The sequence below is a fragment of the Leguminivora glycinivorella genome, chromosome 26 (genome assembly GCF_023078275.1).
Source record: "Leguminivora glycinivorella isolate SPB_JAAS2020 chromosome 26, LegGlyc_1.1, whole genome shotgun sequence".
Classification (NCBI taxonomy): domain Eukaryota; kingdom Metazoa; phylum Arthropoda; class Insecta; order Lepidoptera; family Tortricidae; genus Leguminivora; species Leguminivora glycinivorella.
In genome coordinates this window covers 4633715-4650527 of record NC_062996.1, presented here as the reverse complement: position 1 = coordinate 4650527, position 16813 = coordinate 4633715, and the positions used below count along the sequence as shown (strand labels likewise).

Below are 16813 nucleotides of genomic sequence, written 5' to 3'. Positions count from 1 at the left end.
CTCCTGGATTGACTTTCGCAGCTCTGCATCCGCTCCTCGAAGGTTAGTACCGTTGTCAGAATATAGATACTGCGGCCAGCCGCGTCGTGCCCCCATTCGTCTGAGAGCCATAATCAAAGAGTCGGAGGTAAGTGAGTTAACTACCTCTATGTGCACTGCCCTCACTGTCATACATGTAAACAACACTCCGTACCTTTTCTGTCTTCCTCTTCCCACAGTTACTTCTAGAGGGCCGAAGAGGTCAACGCCAGTGTAGGTAAAGGCGCGCTGATGATGAGCTACGCGGGCAGGCGGTAAGTCTCCCATTCTTGGGATTTCTTGTTTACATTTTCTTATTCTACATAGCATGCACTTTTTTGCAACATTTTTAACCGTCGGTCGTAATCTTAATATCCAATGCCTTTGTTTCAGGTTATTCACGACAGTTTCCTGGTTCCCGTGGGCTGCGCGAACGTGATGATGCTTCACTAGCAGCCGTGCTATGTAGTCTCGTCCGTCCAAGATCGAAGGTCGTTTTGTTTCAGGTCCAACTTCAGCAGCGGCGTCGATGCGGCCCCCGAGGCGTAGGACCCCGTGTTCGTCGAGGTACGGCGATAAGGTAAGTAATCTACTTGTTTTAGGTAAGTATGATCCATTTTTCAGTTTCAGTATGTCTTCAGAGAACGTCTGTGCTTGAGAATATTTCATAAGTAAGTTTTCAGCTTTCTGCATTACGGCGCCGTCGTCTTCATTTATGTGTCTACATTTATTTATAAACGTTAGCATTATAAAAGTGGCCCTGAGTAATCGCAACCACGATGAAAACTTTGTCGGTTCAGGTATAGGCACATTTACCCTATTGCATGACGTCATCATCACAACACATTCTAAATCGTCATTGTTTACGTCGGCGTCCAAAATATTCTGTGGCCACTCGTTCTCACTTTTTTGTAGAAATGCAGGTCCTTGAATCCATTCGGTAGGTAACACACAACGGTCGAATGACTCCCTGGTAGGTATATCGGCGACGTTTAGGTGCGTAGGTACATATCTCCACTCGCTCGCATTTGTTAGCTCATCTATTTCACCGAGCCGGTTCGCGATATAAGGTTTGTAGGTACGCGCGTTGTTTCGTACCCAATACAGGACCACTGTGGCGTCACACCAAAATATACGACTATTTGGTTTTATTCTGTGTTCCTTAATTATCGTGTCAGCTAATCGAGCTGCCATAACTGCCGAATTCAATTCTAAGCGTGGAACACTCGTTTTCTTCAGTCCTGCAACACGACATTTACTAGATATGAACGCCGTGCGGACTACGTTGTTTTCTTGCCAACGCCAATATGCCACCGCGCACATAACTTGCACTGATGAGTCGCAAAACACGTGAAGTTGTAGATCATTATAGTTGTTTACAGTTACTGAGCCTTGTTGTTGTGCGGGCGCATCACCGCCGGCCGCCGCACTGATAACAGGTACTAGCCGCGTCTCGCTTGCACTCGCGGTATCCGTGGCTGTGTCGCTCACACTTGTAGGCGCGGTGTCTATCTCGCTTGCGCTCGTAGACGTTGTGACTGTCTCGCTCTCACTCGTAGCAGCATGACGACGGTAGTGTCTAGGTAGACGTATCTCTCTCATCAATTCTAATTGATTAATCCATTTTAGCCATTTTTCGAAGATGACATCAGGTATTTGTTCATCCCAAGTTACAGCCAATTGCCACGTTAACTGAACAATTAATCTTCCATTTATAGTGAAAGGCGACAAATATCCATACACGTCAAAAATTGACATTACAACTCGCAGAATATCTCTTTTCGTAGGCCTTTCTTTTCCGTTGATAATATTTTCAGATAACTTTTTTAGCGATACATCGAACCCCAGCGTGTCTTCACTTGGATTCCACAGCAAACCAAGTGTTCGCTCGCCCGCGTACTGTTGTCCGACTTTGAACCTTACAGCGCTGCTTCCCAAAGTCTCTTTTGGAATGCTGTTGATGACGGCTTGACTGTTGCTATTCCAATTGCGTATATGAAAATCGCCTTGCGCATGAACATATGTGACGTCACGAACCAGCTTAATTGCAGATTGGTCATCAGGTAAGCTGTCAATGTAGTCGTCGACGTAGTGTTGCGTGTATATAGCGTTAGCCGCCTCTGGATATGTAGACTCGAAACGTCTCACATTTTTATTTTTAATGAATTGCGCTATGAACGGCGCGCAATTCGCTCCAAATATGAGTGACGTCATCAGGTAGGTATCTATAGGTTCTTCGGGGTTATCTCGGTATAGAAATCGTAGGGCTTGCTGATCCTCGGGTTTTATTTTAACTCTGAGAAACATGTCTTTGATATCGCCAGAGATCGCAACTTTGTTTTCGCGGAATCGCCACATGATTCCTATTAACGGTACCAGTAGGTCGGGGCCTTTATATAGGTAGCTATTTAAACTGAACCCTTTTGTTTTAGCTGACCCATCGAAAACCAGACGAAGGCTCTTCTTATTTGGATTGTCGACGCCATGAGTAGGTAAGTACCATGTTCTAGCAGATGTGACTTGATTTTCTAACTTCTCAGCATATTTATTTTCTAACAAATGTTGTATGCGTTCTTTATACCTTCGTGCATACTCTTCACTCCTTTTCATTTTCAGCTCAACTCCTTTCAGTCGTGACAGTGCATTTGGATACGAGTCGACGGTGACACAGTGAGGATCCTTCCAAGGTAAGCCGACTTGCCACTGGCCATCGATAAGTTCAGAGGTTTGTTCCAGGTGCTCCTGGTCCAGTACGTCCTCCGAGTTCTGCCGAGGTTTAGCAGATACGCCCATAGAATCGATGGAGAAAGATCGACGCATATCTTCTTGCAGTTCACGTAGTATTTCATTGTTTTCAATTGCCATATCTTGCTCATAGGTATAACTGAGATGTAATGAAGTGTGTATCTTCCGTTGTTTCATTACAGCTGCACGTTGGCACGGGCCGTGCACGCACCAGCCCAGCGGAGTACGCGTCGCGTAGGGCTCATTTTCGCTGCCCTCTATGATCTCGCGTGGTACATGCAAATGATAGTTATCTTGTCCGATGAGAATTTCAGGTTTCTGATTTTCAGCACACACATAGTTCATTATACGGTCTAGGTACTTATATTTACCGCACTTAACAAGTCCGGGGTTTTGCACAGGTAAGTCCAGATGGGGTGCAATACGCGCGGTTAAATTGAACTTTGTCCCGTCATTATTAGATATCGAGCAGTCGATCAGCTGTGTTTCGCACTGTTGTTCTGAATTGAGCCATGCGCCGCGCACATTAACGCACTGTTTGCGCCCGCGCAGTCCCGCGCGCTCCGCGAGTTCCGTACTTATGAACGACACACCACTGCCATCGTCAAGCATACAAGTCGTTTTTATTTTACCGTTAGGTCCATGTAGGTATATCGGCACAACTTTTAATAACGATTCGCGCTGGTCAACGTCTATATGCGTCACAGTTTCAGTCTGAGCACTAGTGTCCGACACTTCCACAACGTTATAATGGTTCGAGCGCGAACTTTGACCCGGTACGTAATGCAGGAGCCCGTGATGGGCCTGCCCACACCCCTCCACGTCACACGCGGCGGCCGTGCACGATTGTCTATCATGGTGCGATAATAAACACTTATAACACAAACCGAATCGTTTTACGTACTGCCAACGATCCTTGCGTAGTGATTTTTTAAACTTTTTGCAGTCCGGTAAATCGTGTTTACCTACGCGACAAAGGCGGCACTTATTATCGGTACTGTTCGTGTGCGCACTTTGAACTAAAATAGTCTGCGGTTTATAGTCACTATTTTCACTATAGTTTTTACGTTTAAAGTCTGATCGCACTTGCATAAGAGAAGCACTGCAGGTTGACACTTTCATAGCTTCTTCGTGGAGAAATTCGGAGAGAATATCGAGTTTAGATTTATTTCCTTCTTTAATCAGCGCGTAACTGTAGTCATTCCACTTGGGTAGCAACACCGTAGGTAACTTCGATAAAATAGCGCCGACGATGCTAATTTCTTGCAGGTACTCTCCACGACCTAGGGCGCGAACAGCTGTGACGTAATTTTTAATCTTCACGGAAAACGTAACTATTTCTTTGTGGTATTCCGGTGGCAGAGTGTGTAGTTTTTTAATCTCCATCAACATGCGCGATATTATTAATTCCGGATTTCCGAATTGTAACTCAAGTGTTGACATAACGGTTTCAGTCGACGTACCACTAATAAGCAGCGCGTTTACGGATTCCTTGGCGGGCCCACGTAGGCACTTTCTTAAACGCCACATATTTTCAATATCGCTGAAATTACACACTCTGGTCGATTCTTCGAAAGCTTGTTTGAATTGCAACCACTCCATTGGTTCACCGTAGAACAAGGGCAGTTCCTTCGGGGTGCTGATGCGGCTCAGCAGCCTGGCGTTTTGGGTATTGTTGGATGCAGATACGGTGGCCAATTCCTTTAGTGCGCTGGCTAACTGCTGAACTGGCAACTCGGTGCCGGCGACCACTGCTGCCGACGAACACAGCGCGTCCGGGTTATTTCCAGTCTTGGGGACGTGCTGTGACTCCAGTTCCAGCTGGCTGCGCTCGACCCACCTGGCGACATCACTTTTAACTGACTGATGGTCTTGTTCTGACGGTACAGATTCTTCAGATGGACTGTATTCTTCTTCAAGGTTGGCGAGATCTACTTGTAGTTTTTTTTCTATCAAGTCCATTTGTATGCGAGCCTTTGCTTCAGCAGCTTCCAGTTCCAGCTTCTTCCTTTGTGCCACAATAGACGACGAAGATGACTTTTTCGAACCGTGGTAGCTAGTTTTACGCGAACAATGACTTAACGGTTTCGCGTCCTTTGTTTGTCCGGAATGTTCTGGTTTTATCTGACTACCCGTTTCTAAAATAATAGTCTTATCTACCAATTTCTTCGAATCTTCATCTTTTACAGGTGTTTGCGGCTGCTGCACTGTAGCTTGCTTCAATTCTTCTTCTTTTCTTTCCCTTTCACGTCTTGTAGTACTACGTGTGTTGACCATCTTTGGTGTACGAATCATAGAATCCGGCTTCGAAGACCACTTTGTTATAGTTTAATGTGGTTCTTTTTAATGAAAATGGCCAAATTATGCACTATAATATTTATTTAACTTATACAGCACAATGGTAAGTACATATATAGGAAATTAGCGAAAAAGATAATTAAAAAAGCAAATTGCGTCCGGTCGGTATGACTCGCAATCGGATCTCTGTTTGGTGGGGTCATCCCGCCCCGCGCGCCCTCACCCCGAGCGGCGATCGGTACTTGTCGGCAACAGCTATCATATATCGAAACGGCCAAGGTCCTCAATATGTCTGATCACTATGAAAATATAGGCGTGTCTACGTATTTATGACGACTTTGGCCCCTTAGATATATCTGATGATGTACAGTAAGCTAAGTAGCTAATAATAAAACTATAGTTTTGTTTTGTAATTGCTTCCTTATAAGCACAATTGTATTTTTGAAGATGTACATAGATACTGAGCGGTGTGCTTGTCTAGTATAAATTAGGTGTAATATTTTGTATGAGTGTAATGTAATAATTTTATATTGAAAAGACATCTGTTAACGATACTGTAAAGGCTGGTGCACATTTACTGAAGCTGGCACGAATGGAATGTACGAAGTTTTTGAATTTGTAGAGGTAATACACACACATGGGCCATTTTTTTTTTAAATTGTCCACCCCACTTTTTTTGTAACATGGATATTTTTAGGCGATTCATACTTAGAATCGACCCTGATAGAAGAACAAAAATGTCCTAAGATTTCCATACATTTTTCAAACCATATATTCCGTTGCCGCCATACAAAATGTATGAAAAAATGGTAAGTTGGTAATGGAATGGGATAAAAACCTGGGACACTTTTTTTCTCCTATTAGGATAGAAAGAGCTCGCGATTCTGAGTGGAAACCACATAAAAAATTCCAAATCCAAAAAAAAGTCGGAGGACAGCTTTGAAAAAAATGGTCCACATTTATCGCAAGTTCATGAACCCACACACACTTGTAGACGGACGCTCCTATTGCGCAGTATACACATCATATCCATGTCTTTGTACATTACAGAGAATTTCGCCATACATTGTGTTATATCTCAAACGGTTAATGCCAAAATCGCTGCTAACTTACCTTGGTCTGACTATAAGGATGTGAGGAGACTTCGCATCGGATGTGCACAAGCCCTTAGAAATAAGTTTTGAAATAAATGAATAATGTGACAGACGGACAGAGTCGCACCATAACGGTTCCTTTTGTACCTTTTTGGTACGGAACCCTAAGAATGAAAACGATCAAAAGGCTAGTTTCCTATACTTAAAATAAAATATTTTATGCAGTGCACGAAATAAAGCACCACATAATTAGCAGAAAAACATGGACAGTATTTATGTTTAAACATAATTTCTATTTAATAAGTCAAAGAGAAAAATATTGACTGTGACGTCACTCCGCAGTATTTCATAGTAATTCCATATTAGCAAATCGTTTTGACAGTTCATAAAAAGAAGCTGATTTGACTAGTAGGAAACTAGCCTATTGGTCTTTCACGTTTATGAACTGATAGTTTTGTAAAAATATACAGAGGTGTCATTCTGTATATAATATCATTAATGTCAATTTGGAGGTAAAAAACGATTTTTGTTCAATTTTATTTTATCAGCTTTATTATTGTCATCTCTGTCATAGATCGAATATAAGATCATACCATCCCTTACATTAAAAAGCGACCGCCTAAGAACGCGCATACACTACACCACAGTTATTTGTAGATCGGCGTTAAGTGACACTTTCGAGCCATAAATCTATGTCAAAAGTGACACATAACGCCATCTGCAAGTATAATCGAAAGCTACAAGACATTTTTTTGTGGCGCCATCTATGTGTGGTCTAGTGTTCTACGATTCTTACTTAATAATTAGGTTTTTGATTCTTGGAATATCTTGTGGGCAATGTGGTGTTGTATGTTTGTAAATAGTTGGACAAAGATGTGGTTGTGTTGATGTTGAAACCAAATCGAATAAATTGATTATTTTGTACCATCTTTCGTGTTATTTTATACCTTTTGACCATTAAAGCTTCAAAGGCTCGGTTCAGCATTGCTAAAGCGCTCCGTCCTGTTATATGCAGGAAAACAGTTTAATATGTAGGGTAGACGTTTCGTCAAACACCTATCTCCAATATCTCCATAGTAAGTAAGTAAATATTTTTTATTTCACCACAAGGATAACAGATTACAAATAGCAGACATTAAACATAGTAGTTAGTTACTCTTGGCTTGGCACTTCGTATTTGCCTTTAGTTACCGACGGTGCCGTGTGTATTACCACAGAATATATAATAGTACAAGTACAGAAGGCTCACTCCTTTGATATTCACAAAATGCCGCCATTCTAAATTCTTACCTATATTAACAAACGGACCGCACGCGAGCAGCTGACATCGAATTCTATTGCGCCGCGCGAAGGTCGTCACAACTGAATGGGCCGCGAACTCGCGGCCCCCGGCATGTGCCTGTAGCGCGGCGATATTTCGCGGAGTGAGCCGCCCCTGGTATTACTTACAAGGGATAAACCATGATTATGACTTCCATGGTGACTATTTAACTGATGCTTGTGTTTATAACAATACAATACAGTACAATACAAATACTCTTTATTGCACACCTCAATACACGAAACAACATAGCAACCATGTTTATAACCTAAAGTTTTTATATAAAAATCTTACATATTGCCATAATCTATTTATAAAACAAACAAATCAATCAGTCAGTAATGTACTTGACCTTTAGATATAATTAGTGGTCTAATATACTAAGTTATTTACTTAACTATCTTAATCACTCCAATGAACATGTTATTTGGATCCATAATTGCCTATATAATTACTAAGTGGAATGGAATTTTACTTATTGGTAATGAATTATAATTATAATTACAATCTCCATGATGAATTGATGATGAATGTACCTAATGCAATAAATTCAGTTGAAGAAATATTAAGTAGGTACAGTCAGCAGCATGAGTTACGTAACGGGCAAGGTGTTCAAAATGAACTTGACACGATCTTATTTTTAAGACAATAAGAGCGTGTTAGGGTCATTGTGAAGACCTTGCCCGCTACGCAACTTCTGCTGCTGACTGTACAATGGAATACAATTGCAAACATTAAAGTGTTATTCCCATTTATCTCTACCGGACACAAAAGGGAAAAGGATTATATGAAACTTTCTTGTTTGTCCCTGTTTCATATATGTATATTCTCGTAGCGCCCACCATAGAATTTTTTTGCTAGGGAATTTTGATTCTTATTGTACTTGAGATTGAATCAATTTCATTTGTTCGAAAAATTTTAGAAACAAAAGAAATTATATTTTATTTGTTTACATGAAAGTTAAAATTCCATTGAAACCATTATGTACTTTAGAAAGTACATTGGGCGCCACGAGTATCCTCGGCAGTGACAAAATGTAAATATAACAACAATATTAACTTCAAGAATCTCTTCAATATATGTATTATTAATAACTAGGATTAAAACAAGATCAATTTATCACTACTAAGAAACACTAGTACCTACAAATATTTCTTTAGGTAGGTATAGATGTATATAATAATATTTTTGGTTTATAAAATAACATTTAAAGAATCCGACTTATATAGACGTCCGCGTAGTATGTTCCTAGCTTGATGCATGCAACTGCGTCGAAATATCGGGAGCTCGACAAAAATCAAAAAGGTAATCACAATCACGGTCTAACTATATCCCGGTCAATATAAGTCTAAAGATCATTCAAAACTCATTTAAAGAATCATTTTAGTCTGAATCAGAATCATTCACCTCTTCAGCGTTGTAAATCCTTCTAGCCTTGCGCACTGCGGCTGCATACTTCAGTGCGTAGAGACTCTTTATGGCTTCAAGTTTATTTACAAGAGCTTCAGTTGCCTCTGCAAGTTTCAATTCTCCATCGGCTTTAACGAGAATCCCCGCCTCTTCCAATATGTTCACCTTTTGTTCATCATTTATACCATTATTAATAGCAGCATCTACATGTTCAATTGAAGATTCTATCATCTCTCCAAAAGTCTCCTTTATTGTGCCGATGGCTGTCAATCCTGAAAGTATCACTGACTTTTCTACATTCAAAACCAAAGCTATTCCCTTTAGTTCATCAGTAAATGGTTCAGCAGGTATCAAACCATTGAAGATTGTGTGTTGCATCACCAACGGCAACTCTTGACCAAAAAATGTTGAATAATGCAATATCCCTCGTGTTTTATTCACCAATATCGCTTTTGCTGTGATTGTTGGAAAAGCGTGAGCAATCCTAGATAGACTCAGTTGGTCCTGCTTGAGTCCACGTCTAGTAGGATTTAAATCATACTGCATACGTTTTATATCAATTCTGAGTGAAGTTTCACTGTTGATTTCTGCCAATGCCTTCCGTATGTTATTGCCATATTTGATGAATAAAGTAATAAACATGGTCAAGTCTCGCATAGGCTGACCCTCTGCAAAATAATGGGCCTTTTTAAGGAAATGTTCCCTAATAAGCTTAGCATTAAATGCTTTAGGGCCCATTCGAATTCGAACCGCGGGGTTTAACTCCTCATCCCATCGAGAACTTCCAGAACGTAAGACGTCTTGTACTATTTGGTAAAAATTTTTAAAGTTACCAGACATTTTCACTAGTTTAAACTAAAACGAGGCGCTTTTCTTTTATGTTGTCTAATTAAAAAATACTTATGGCGAAACCCAACACAGCACTCAACAATACCACGAACCACAAACAATAAAATTAAGCTACGGAAGAGATTGGTTATATAAAATTATGAGAAGCGAATGAACAGAGACAAAACAATATTTGACATTTCAGCTGGAATTTACCACAAAACCGTGGCAGTGTTGCCATCGTATTTTTATAAATCATACGCTGTAACAGACGGACGTCCTAGACCTTCGGTCACACAACTCCATGGACTTTCAATAGGACTGAGCTCACACTTTTTTTGCCATACTAAATTGAACTTTATCACCGGTGCAGAAAGGCGTTCTTATCAGACTAGTAAAAGTGTGTCCACATGAGAGGGTCAAAGTTGGGGCTGGTGTCCCTCTCGCACGTGTGACCAGTGTTAAAAGATTACTATAGTAGTAGTATTTTTACCTGTATGATAACTAAGTTTATAAACTTCTTAAATTATTTTTGTACTATATCGAGGCAAGGGTATACACCTTGTAACGAATTAGTAATTCATTTAATTACGAGGATATACCGTCTACAGTTTGGTCCAGGGTATTGATGTGCCCATAGAGTATCTTGAATAGCAGTATTAGCAGTGTTTTCAGTCAAAGGAAATAGTAAATCCTATTTACTTAGGATATGTTAACTTGCGTGGTGACGGGTTAAGAATTTCACCACCCCCTTTCTTCCCGTGGGTGTCGTAGAAGGCCACTGTGGGATATGGGTTAAATTGTGGCGTAGGCGAGAGGCTGGCAACCTATCACTACAATGTCACAGTTTCGTTTCCTTTCGACCCCTTTATTTGCGAAGAGTGGCACTGAAGCTTTGGTAGTTTCATGTGCTCTGCCTACCCTTTTATGGGATACAGGCGTGATTGTATGTATGTATGTATGTTTAGGGATGTTAACGATAGAGGGCGTGAAAAACAAATATATGCCGTAGTCCAAGTTGTTCGCTAGATGTCAGTCTGGCTCTGTCGCGCCAATACGCACGAGCGATAGAGACAGATATCTACGAGCGTTTCGTTTCGTGAGCGTTTGTGCCATTCGGCTACGCACCCAGTAGGTATTCTATTCATATTATTTACAATAGTTTCCAAAGCGTGTTGAAACCGATTCACAGGCTCAGTTCTAACAGGCGTTCTACATGACAGATTCAGATTCAGATCTTTATTCATAAAATACAATATTTTACATGTCAATAATATACTTAGAAATTTTTTTTAGAGCATTTTTTTTTCATAGCAATTTATATTTATTAAAGTAATGTTTTAATACGTTAATAACTAGTTCTATTTTTTTGCTAGGACATATAGGTACCTATATATAAATGTATATGTATGTATATATGTTATATTTATGTAAATCTATAATATGTAATTTATATGTATTTATTAATAATATATGTATTTATTATAGTTACTTTATTAATGTCTTAAATAGGTAAATATATATGTCCCTATTTTTTTCTATAACGTAGTCCAATAAAATCAAGTCCTTGGTGTGCTTTACATATCCCGCACCTTTTTTTGGTCTCCTCTGTTTGGCCTAAAGGTTGACTGGTAGAGAATGCCATGTAGCATTAAGTCCGCCTTTTGTAACTGTATATTTTTACTGTGCAATAAAGTTTAAATAAATAAATACTTCAAGGTTATTTACAAAGTTATATATACTAGGATTCGTAAAATTTCTCTCAAAATATGCTTATTTGATAATCCTTGTTTGAGTATTTTAACGGTAACATTAATGCTTAAGTGGACAAATAATATCTCCAAACGGCCTCTACGTGTTGGATCTATATACCCACCGTACCCACGCACGCCGTAGTATGAATTGCCATACTCTACCAGGGTGCCATGTGATCCTATGTACTTATATGCAAACAACTTTGTAACCATGGTTCGCAATAAATGATTATCTTATCTTATACACGGCCGGGCTCGAAAGGCCCGAGAGTTTTAAACGGAGATACAAATAATAATAATAAAAGATACGACATGTTTGTTGTCTTTGTTTGCATAAATGCCAAAACTAGTGTACCTTTTTCATATTCATTGTTCATATTTCGTCAATGCCATATTCTGTGCTAGAAAATTGTTAAATTATACATTTATGACATTTCTGAACTCAACATTAACTTAAACATTTCATATGGAATCCCGAGGCTAAGAGCTATATCCATACTAAGCTTACGCACCGAGATCCCGCAAAATGCCACCCCTGAATCCGATCACTAATGATTACCTATTTAATATGCTTGCTTAGAAAAAAAAACTCGCGTTTATGGCACGTAGGTTTTTAATTTACTATAATATAAAACTACAATTTGATTATAATAAAATGACATGTCGGTCGGTAGATTCATTAAGAAACAATTAGGTAACTGTAACTGCACTGAGTGCAAAGTGTAAGTTGCGATAAGATAAGATGCTTTATTTGTTAACATGAGTACTTAAATTAAAATTAAGATGTTGTATACAGGGTAACAGTCCTTCATGATATGCCTCTCGGCGTACAAATGCTTATTCTACCTATAAATCCTATAATACATCTATAACTATATAGTACCTATCTATACAGCAGTCTAGTTTTTACGCATATCTTAAAAATTAATTTACAAATATTTACATAAATTATACATTTGACTCATGACATCATTAACAAAATCATGATATATTTAACTATGACTTTTTAAAGAACCCATTAGCAAGAACCATATAATACCGGGACAGACAAAGCCGATACAAAAAAGCGTACCCCTGAAATGTATGGGCCTTTTAGGCTTAAAACTAGATGGCGCTGTTTCGCAGCCTGTACGTGCCCAAAAGCATATTTTCCCTTTTAGTTTTTTTTTATGAACAAATGACATGCTTCTTTATTTTAATATCATGATAACACGTCAATACACATTTTGAAAAAAAAAATTGTAGGCGTCATGATAGTATTTAATAGATGGCGCTAAAAATGGAGGTATGATTAGTATGAAGATTGTAAATCCTATATAAGTAAATAACTCTTGCTATTAGTCTGAATTTGAATTTTGTGAATTTACAGCTTCATTAGTGTTGATCTCTGTTGCTTTACACACTGCAACTGAATACTTCAAAGAGTAGAGACTCCTTATAGCTTCAAGTTTATTCACGAGTACTGTAGTTGCTTCTGCAAGTTCAAACTCTCCATCAATTTGAACAAGAATCTCTGCCTTTTCCAATATCATCAGCTTTCGTTCATCTTTTATGTCATCGTGAATAGCAGCATCTATATATTTTACAGAAGATTCTTCTTTCTTTCTTTATTGATCTCAAAAAGGCGTTCGACACTGTCAGCCATGAGAAATTACTAAGTAAATTACAACATATAGGGATAACGGGAAAAGCGCATGAAGTGATAAAATCCTACTTATGCAACCGCCACCAAGTAGTAAAAATTGATAAATTCCAGAGTAATGAAAGAATGATCACTTATGGCGTACCACAAGGTTCGATTCTTGGGCCGCTTCTTTTCCTCGTTTACATTAACGATATTAATGACTTAGGGCTCAAGGGCGAACTCACACTTTATGCCGACGATACATGCCTCTTCTATTACGGCCGTAAAATGGAACATATTCTCGTAGACATTCAAAAAGACCTAAGTCTTCTAAACGCATGGTTTCGAGTAAACTTGTTAACAATAAATATCGATAAAACTAATTACGTAATATTTTCGGCAATAAATAAAAAAATTGAAAATCACACGCCACCATCAATAAACAATAAAAATATAAACTTGAAAACTAATGAAAAATATCTGGGCTTAACCATGGACAGTCACCTATCCTGGAAACCCCACATAGAAAAAATAAAATCAAAACTCACCTCTCTCGCGGGCGCTATTCGCAACATCTCCCGATGCCTACCGCAAAAAGTGAGATATCTAATATATAACTCGTTGATAAAACCACACATAGATTACCTAGTAGAAATATGGGGAACAGCTGCTATCACTAATCTTACTGGCCTCCAAAGAGCACAAAACAAGCTACTAAAAAGTTTATTTAACTATAATTTCTTAACACCAACTCAGAAAATCTATAAAGAATTAAAGATTATGAATGTTACACAAACGTATATATATTATACTTGTCTTTTGGTACGTAAAATCCTTCATAAGAATATACACTCACATATAAGCTTTACACAAAAACATCACGTACAAAGAATTAAACTACGAAATGCCGATCACTTAATCTTACGGCCAGCAAGAACAAAATATGGTAAGCGCAGTATAATCTACGAAGGTGCACAACTTTATAACAGGTTGCCAAAAGATATCAAGGAATCTAAATCCTTGGCTAGGTTTAAAAAGCATTTAAAATTTCATATAATAAATAATGTAATTACTAAATGATCTGCATATATATTTGTTAGGCAAATACTATATACTAATTATAAAATACTAATTATATTTTTGTAGGTACCTATCCTAAAAATTGTACGCATGAAAATGAATATTAATATTTTATGTTTTAATTAATAATTATCTTATATCTCCTAAGTACTCAAATTTAATCAAAATACCACCTATAAGCAAAATATGAAAATACCATTATAAATATTAATAAATAAATACAAAACTATACCACTCATTTGATTATTACCAAATTATTATTATTTGATTATATATATATATATTTATTTATTTATAAGTAAACAAACAACATTAACATTAATAACTATACTTACCCAGCATGTTTATAATCTCTAATATACTTAGTAGCATCATTGTAATATATAACCAATTGACTTATCCATGCTAACCGCTTCGTAGCTCGCCGACACTCGCACGGCAACGGGTTCCCATAGACCCGCTGACGGACGCATGTTCAGCTCACCAGTATAACGCGACTCCTCACTCTTAATGACCGAGCTAAACCGAAAGACCTAATTATAATTGGTAGCGTAAACTCGTATGCGCTAGGTAAGCGTTGGGAATGCACCACAGTTACTTGCAAGAGTTTAGTTACTCAAGCCGACTAGTAACATACTTCTACCCACTTTGTTAATATTTTGTTATGATCATTTATTTATCACTGCCTGCACGTTAGTTGTAAGATATATTAAAACAATTATTGTGTTCTCAAGTAAGCGAATTTATGTAAATTCTTATTGAGAATAAATTTCTTAAACCATAGATTCAATCATTTCTCCCAGAGTTTTGTTTATTGAGCCGATGTCGTTAAATTTTGTAAGTGTCACACACTTTTCTACATTCAAAACCAACGCTATTCCCTTTAGTTCATCAGTGAACCATGTAGTAGGTATTAAATTAGGAAATATGGTATGCTGCATTATCAGCGGCAACTCCTGATTAAATAATTTTGAAGATGGCAATATTCCTGGTGACTTTAACTCTAATATTCCTATAGCTGTATGCACTGGGAAAGCAAGAGCTATTCTAGATAAACTCAGCTGGTCACGCTTGAGTCTTCTTCTATTTGTAAACTCAGTTGCTATACCATATAGATAACATTTCAGTATAATGATATCTGACGTAAACGGGCCGAGTTCTCTGCACATCTGTGGGATATTATCGCCTTGTGTGATGAATAAATATACAAAGAAGCACATATCTTCTTTAAAGTCAGTATTCATATGAAATATTGAAGAGGCTATTGGTCTGTCATTTTCAGTTATAGGGTGGGTTTTAGTCATATGAATAAATCGTTTCCTTATACGCTTCGCATTAAATCCTGTAGGGCCCATCCGCATTCTAGTGTTTAACATCATATCATGTTCTTTGCTTTAAAAGTTTTTAATCATTTCAGTAAGCTCATTTAGTGAAGCCATGTTCACTAGTATTTCTAACTTGCTACTAGCTCTTCTATTCTATAGTGTATTTTTATTATATAATTATTCTATGCAGGAATTTAAATACAATATTACCTTCTCGCACACATGCGGTCTATGCCTTCGCCTTTTTAACAACTTGGATAATTTTCTTATCAAGTTAGAAATGATTATGGCGAGAATCAACAGAGCACTCACTGAATAAAGGTGGATGAAATTTGTACCGTGTAACTAAACCTCCGCTCACCTTACTTACTTACTTGCTTACTTGACTAATCAACAGTATAGCTAACCCCCCTTTAAATATACCCCGTAAATTTGGCCTTGTGATCGTCCAGTGTGAGTATGTAGAACCCTTCGATGTGAACCGCGATAACTTAGATCCTTTAATGAGTATCAGCTGTATTTTTGACTAATATTTAAAATTTTATTTATTTATATTTTGGAGAAGAATAAAGGTTATTGTAGCATAATAATATAGTGTTATAGAAGAGTATTTTATCAGATTTAGGCCTAGAAAGTTATATGTGAGAAAATTAATGACATGATGAAGAAATTTTAGAATAAAAGTTAGTGAGTGAAACATACATGAAATAAATATTAAAAAATATTTTAGTAATCATCCGCTACGCCTTATTAGTGGTCCCGGCTTGGGCAAGGGCTTGCGATACGGTATGGGACCCCTGACCTGATCAAACCACTTTATCAGGATCCTAAGCAAGTAAGCCTGAAGGGCTATCTATCTACGAACTAAACCCTTTTTTGTTTTGTTCCTTTTTCCCTAGCTAAACCCCCCGTTCCCCAATACTGCTAATAGACCATAACTTCTCGATCCTTCTAATGTATCATCAAGGCTCCGAGTAGTTGCTACCACTGAGAACGAAGTAAGTAAGTCTAGTAACTCCTTGAAGCTTTTGACTTGTCATCAGTGGACGGCGCTCGCATGCCACTGGGCCCTATAACAAACCTATGCTTTTTATTCCAAAGAATAGTTTGTTTCCCTAACCAACTTGATAGAATTTACCTTGAAAACTAGTTAGCAACACTCACTGGCTCGATGCTACATGAAGAATCAGAAATTGCTACCACAATTATTTATTTCACTCAGATAAATTAAGTAATAAGAGTTTTTATAATTACCAGTTTTACCACATATTTTAAGATAGTAAACACTACATTTAAAGACCATTTAAACCATATAA

The 16813-nt window shown here is 38.0% G+C and overlaps 1 protein-coding gene across 1 annotated transcript; it reads right to left on the bottom strand.

The window, feature by feature from the left end:
* Nucleotides 1–1192: 1192 nt before the first annotated feature.
* Nucleotides 1193–5040, bottom strand: LOC125240106. The gene is made up of 3 exons (XM_048147952.1): nucleotides 4321–5040; nucleotides 1862–3636; nucleotides 1193–1259 (listed from the first exon to the last, which is right to left on the bottom strand). The coding sequence occupies exons 1-3, from the start codon at nucleotides 5038–5040 to the stop codon at nucleotides 1193–1195; spliced, it is 2562 nt and encodes an 853-aa protein (XP_048003909.1).
* Nucleotides 5041–16813: the final 11773 nt, after the last annotated feature.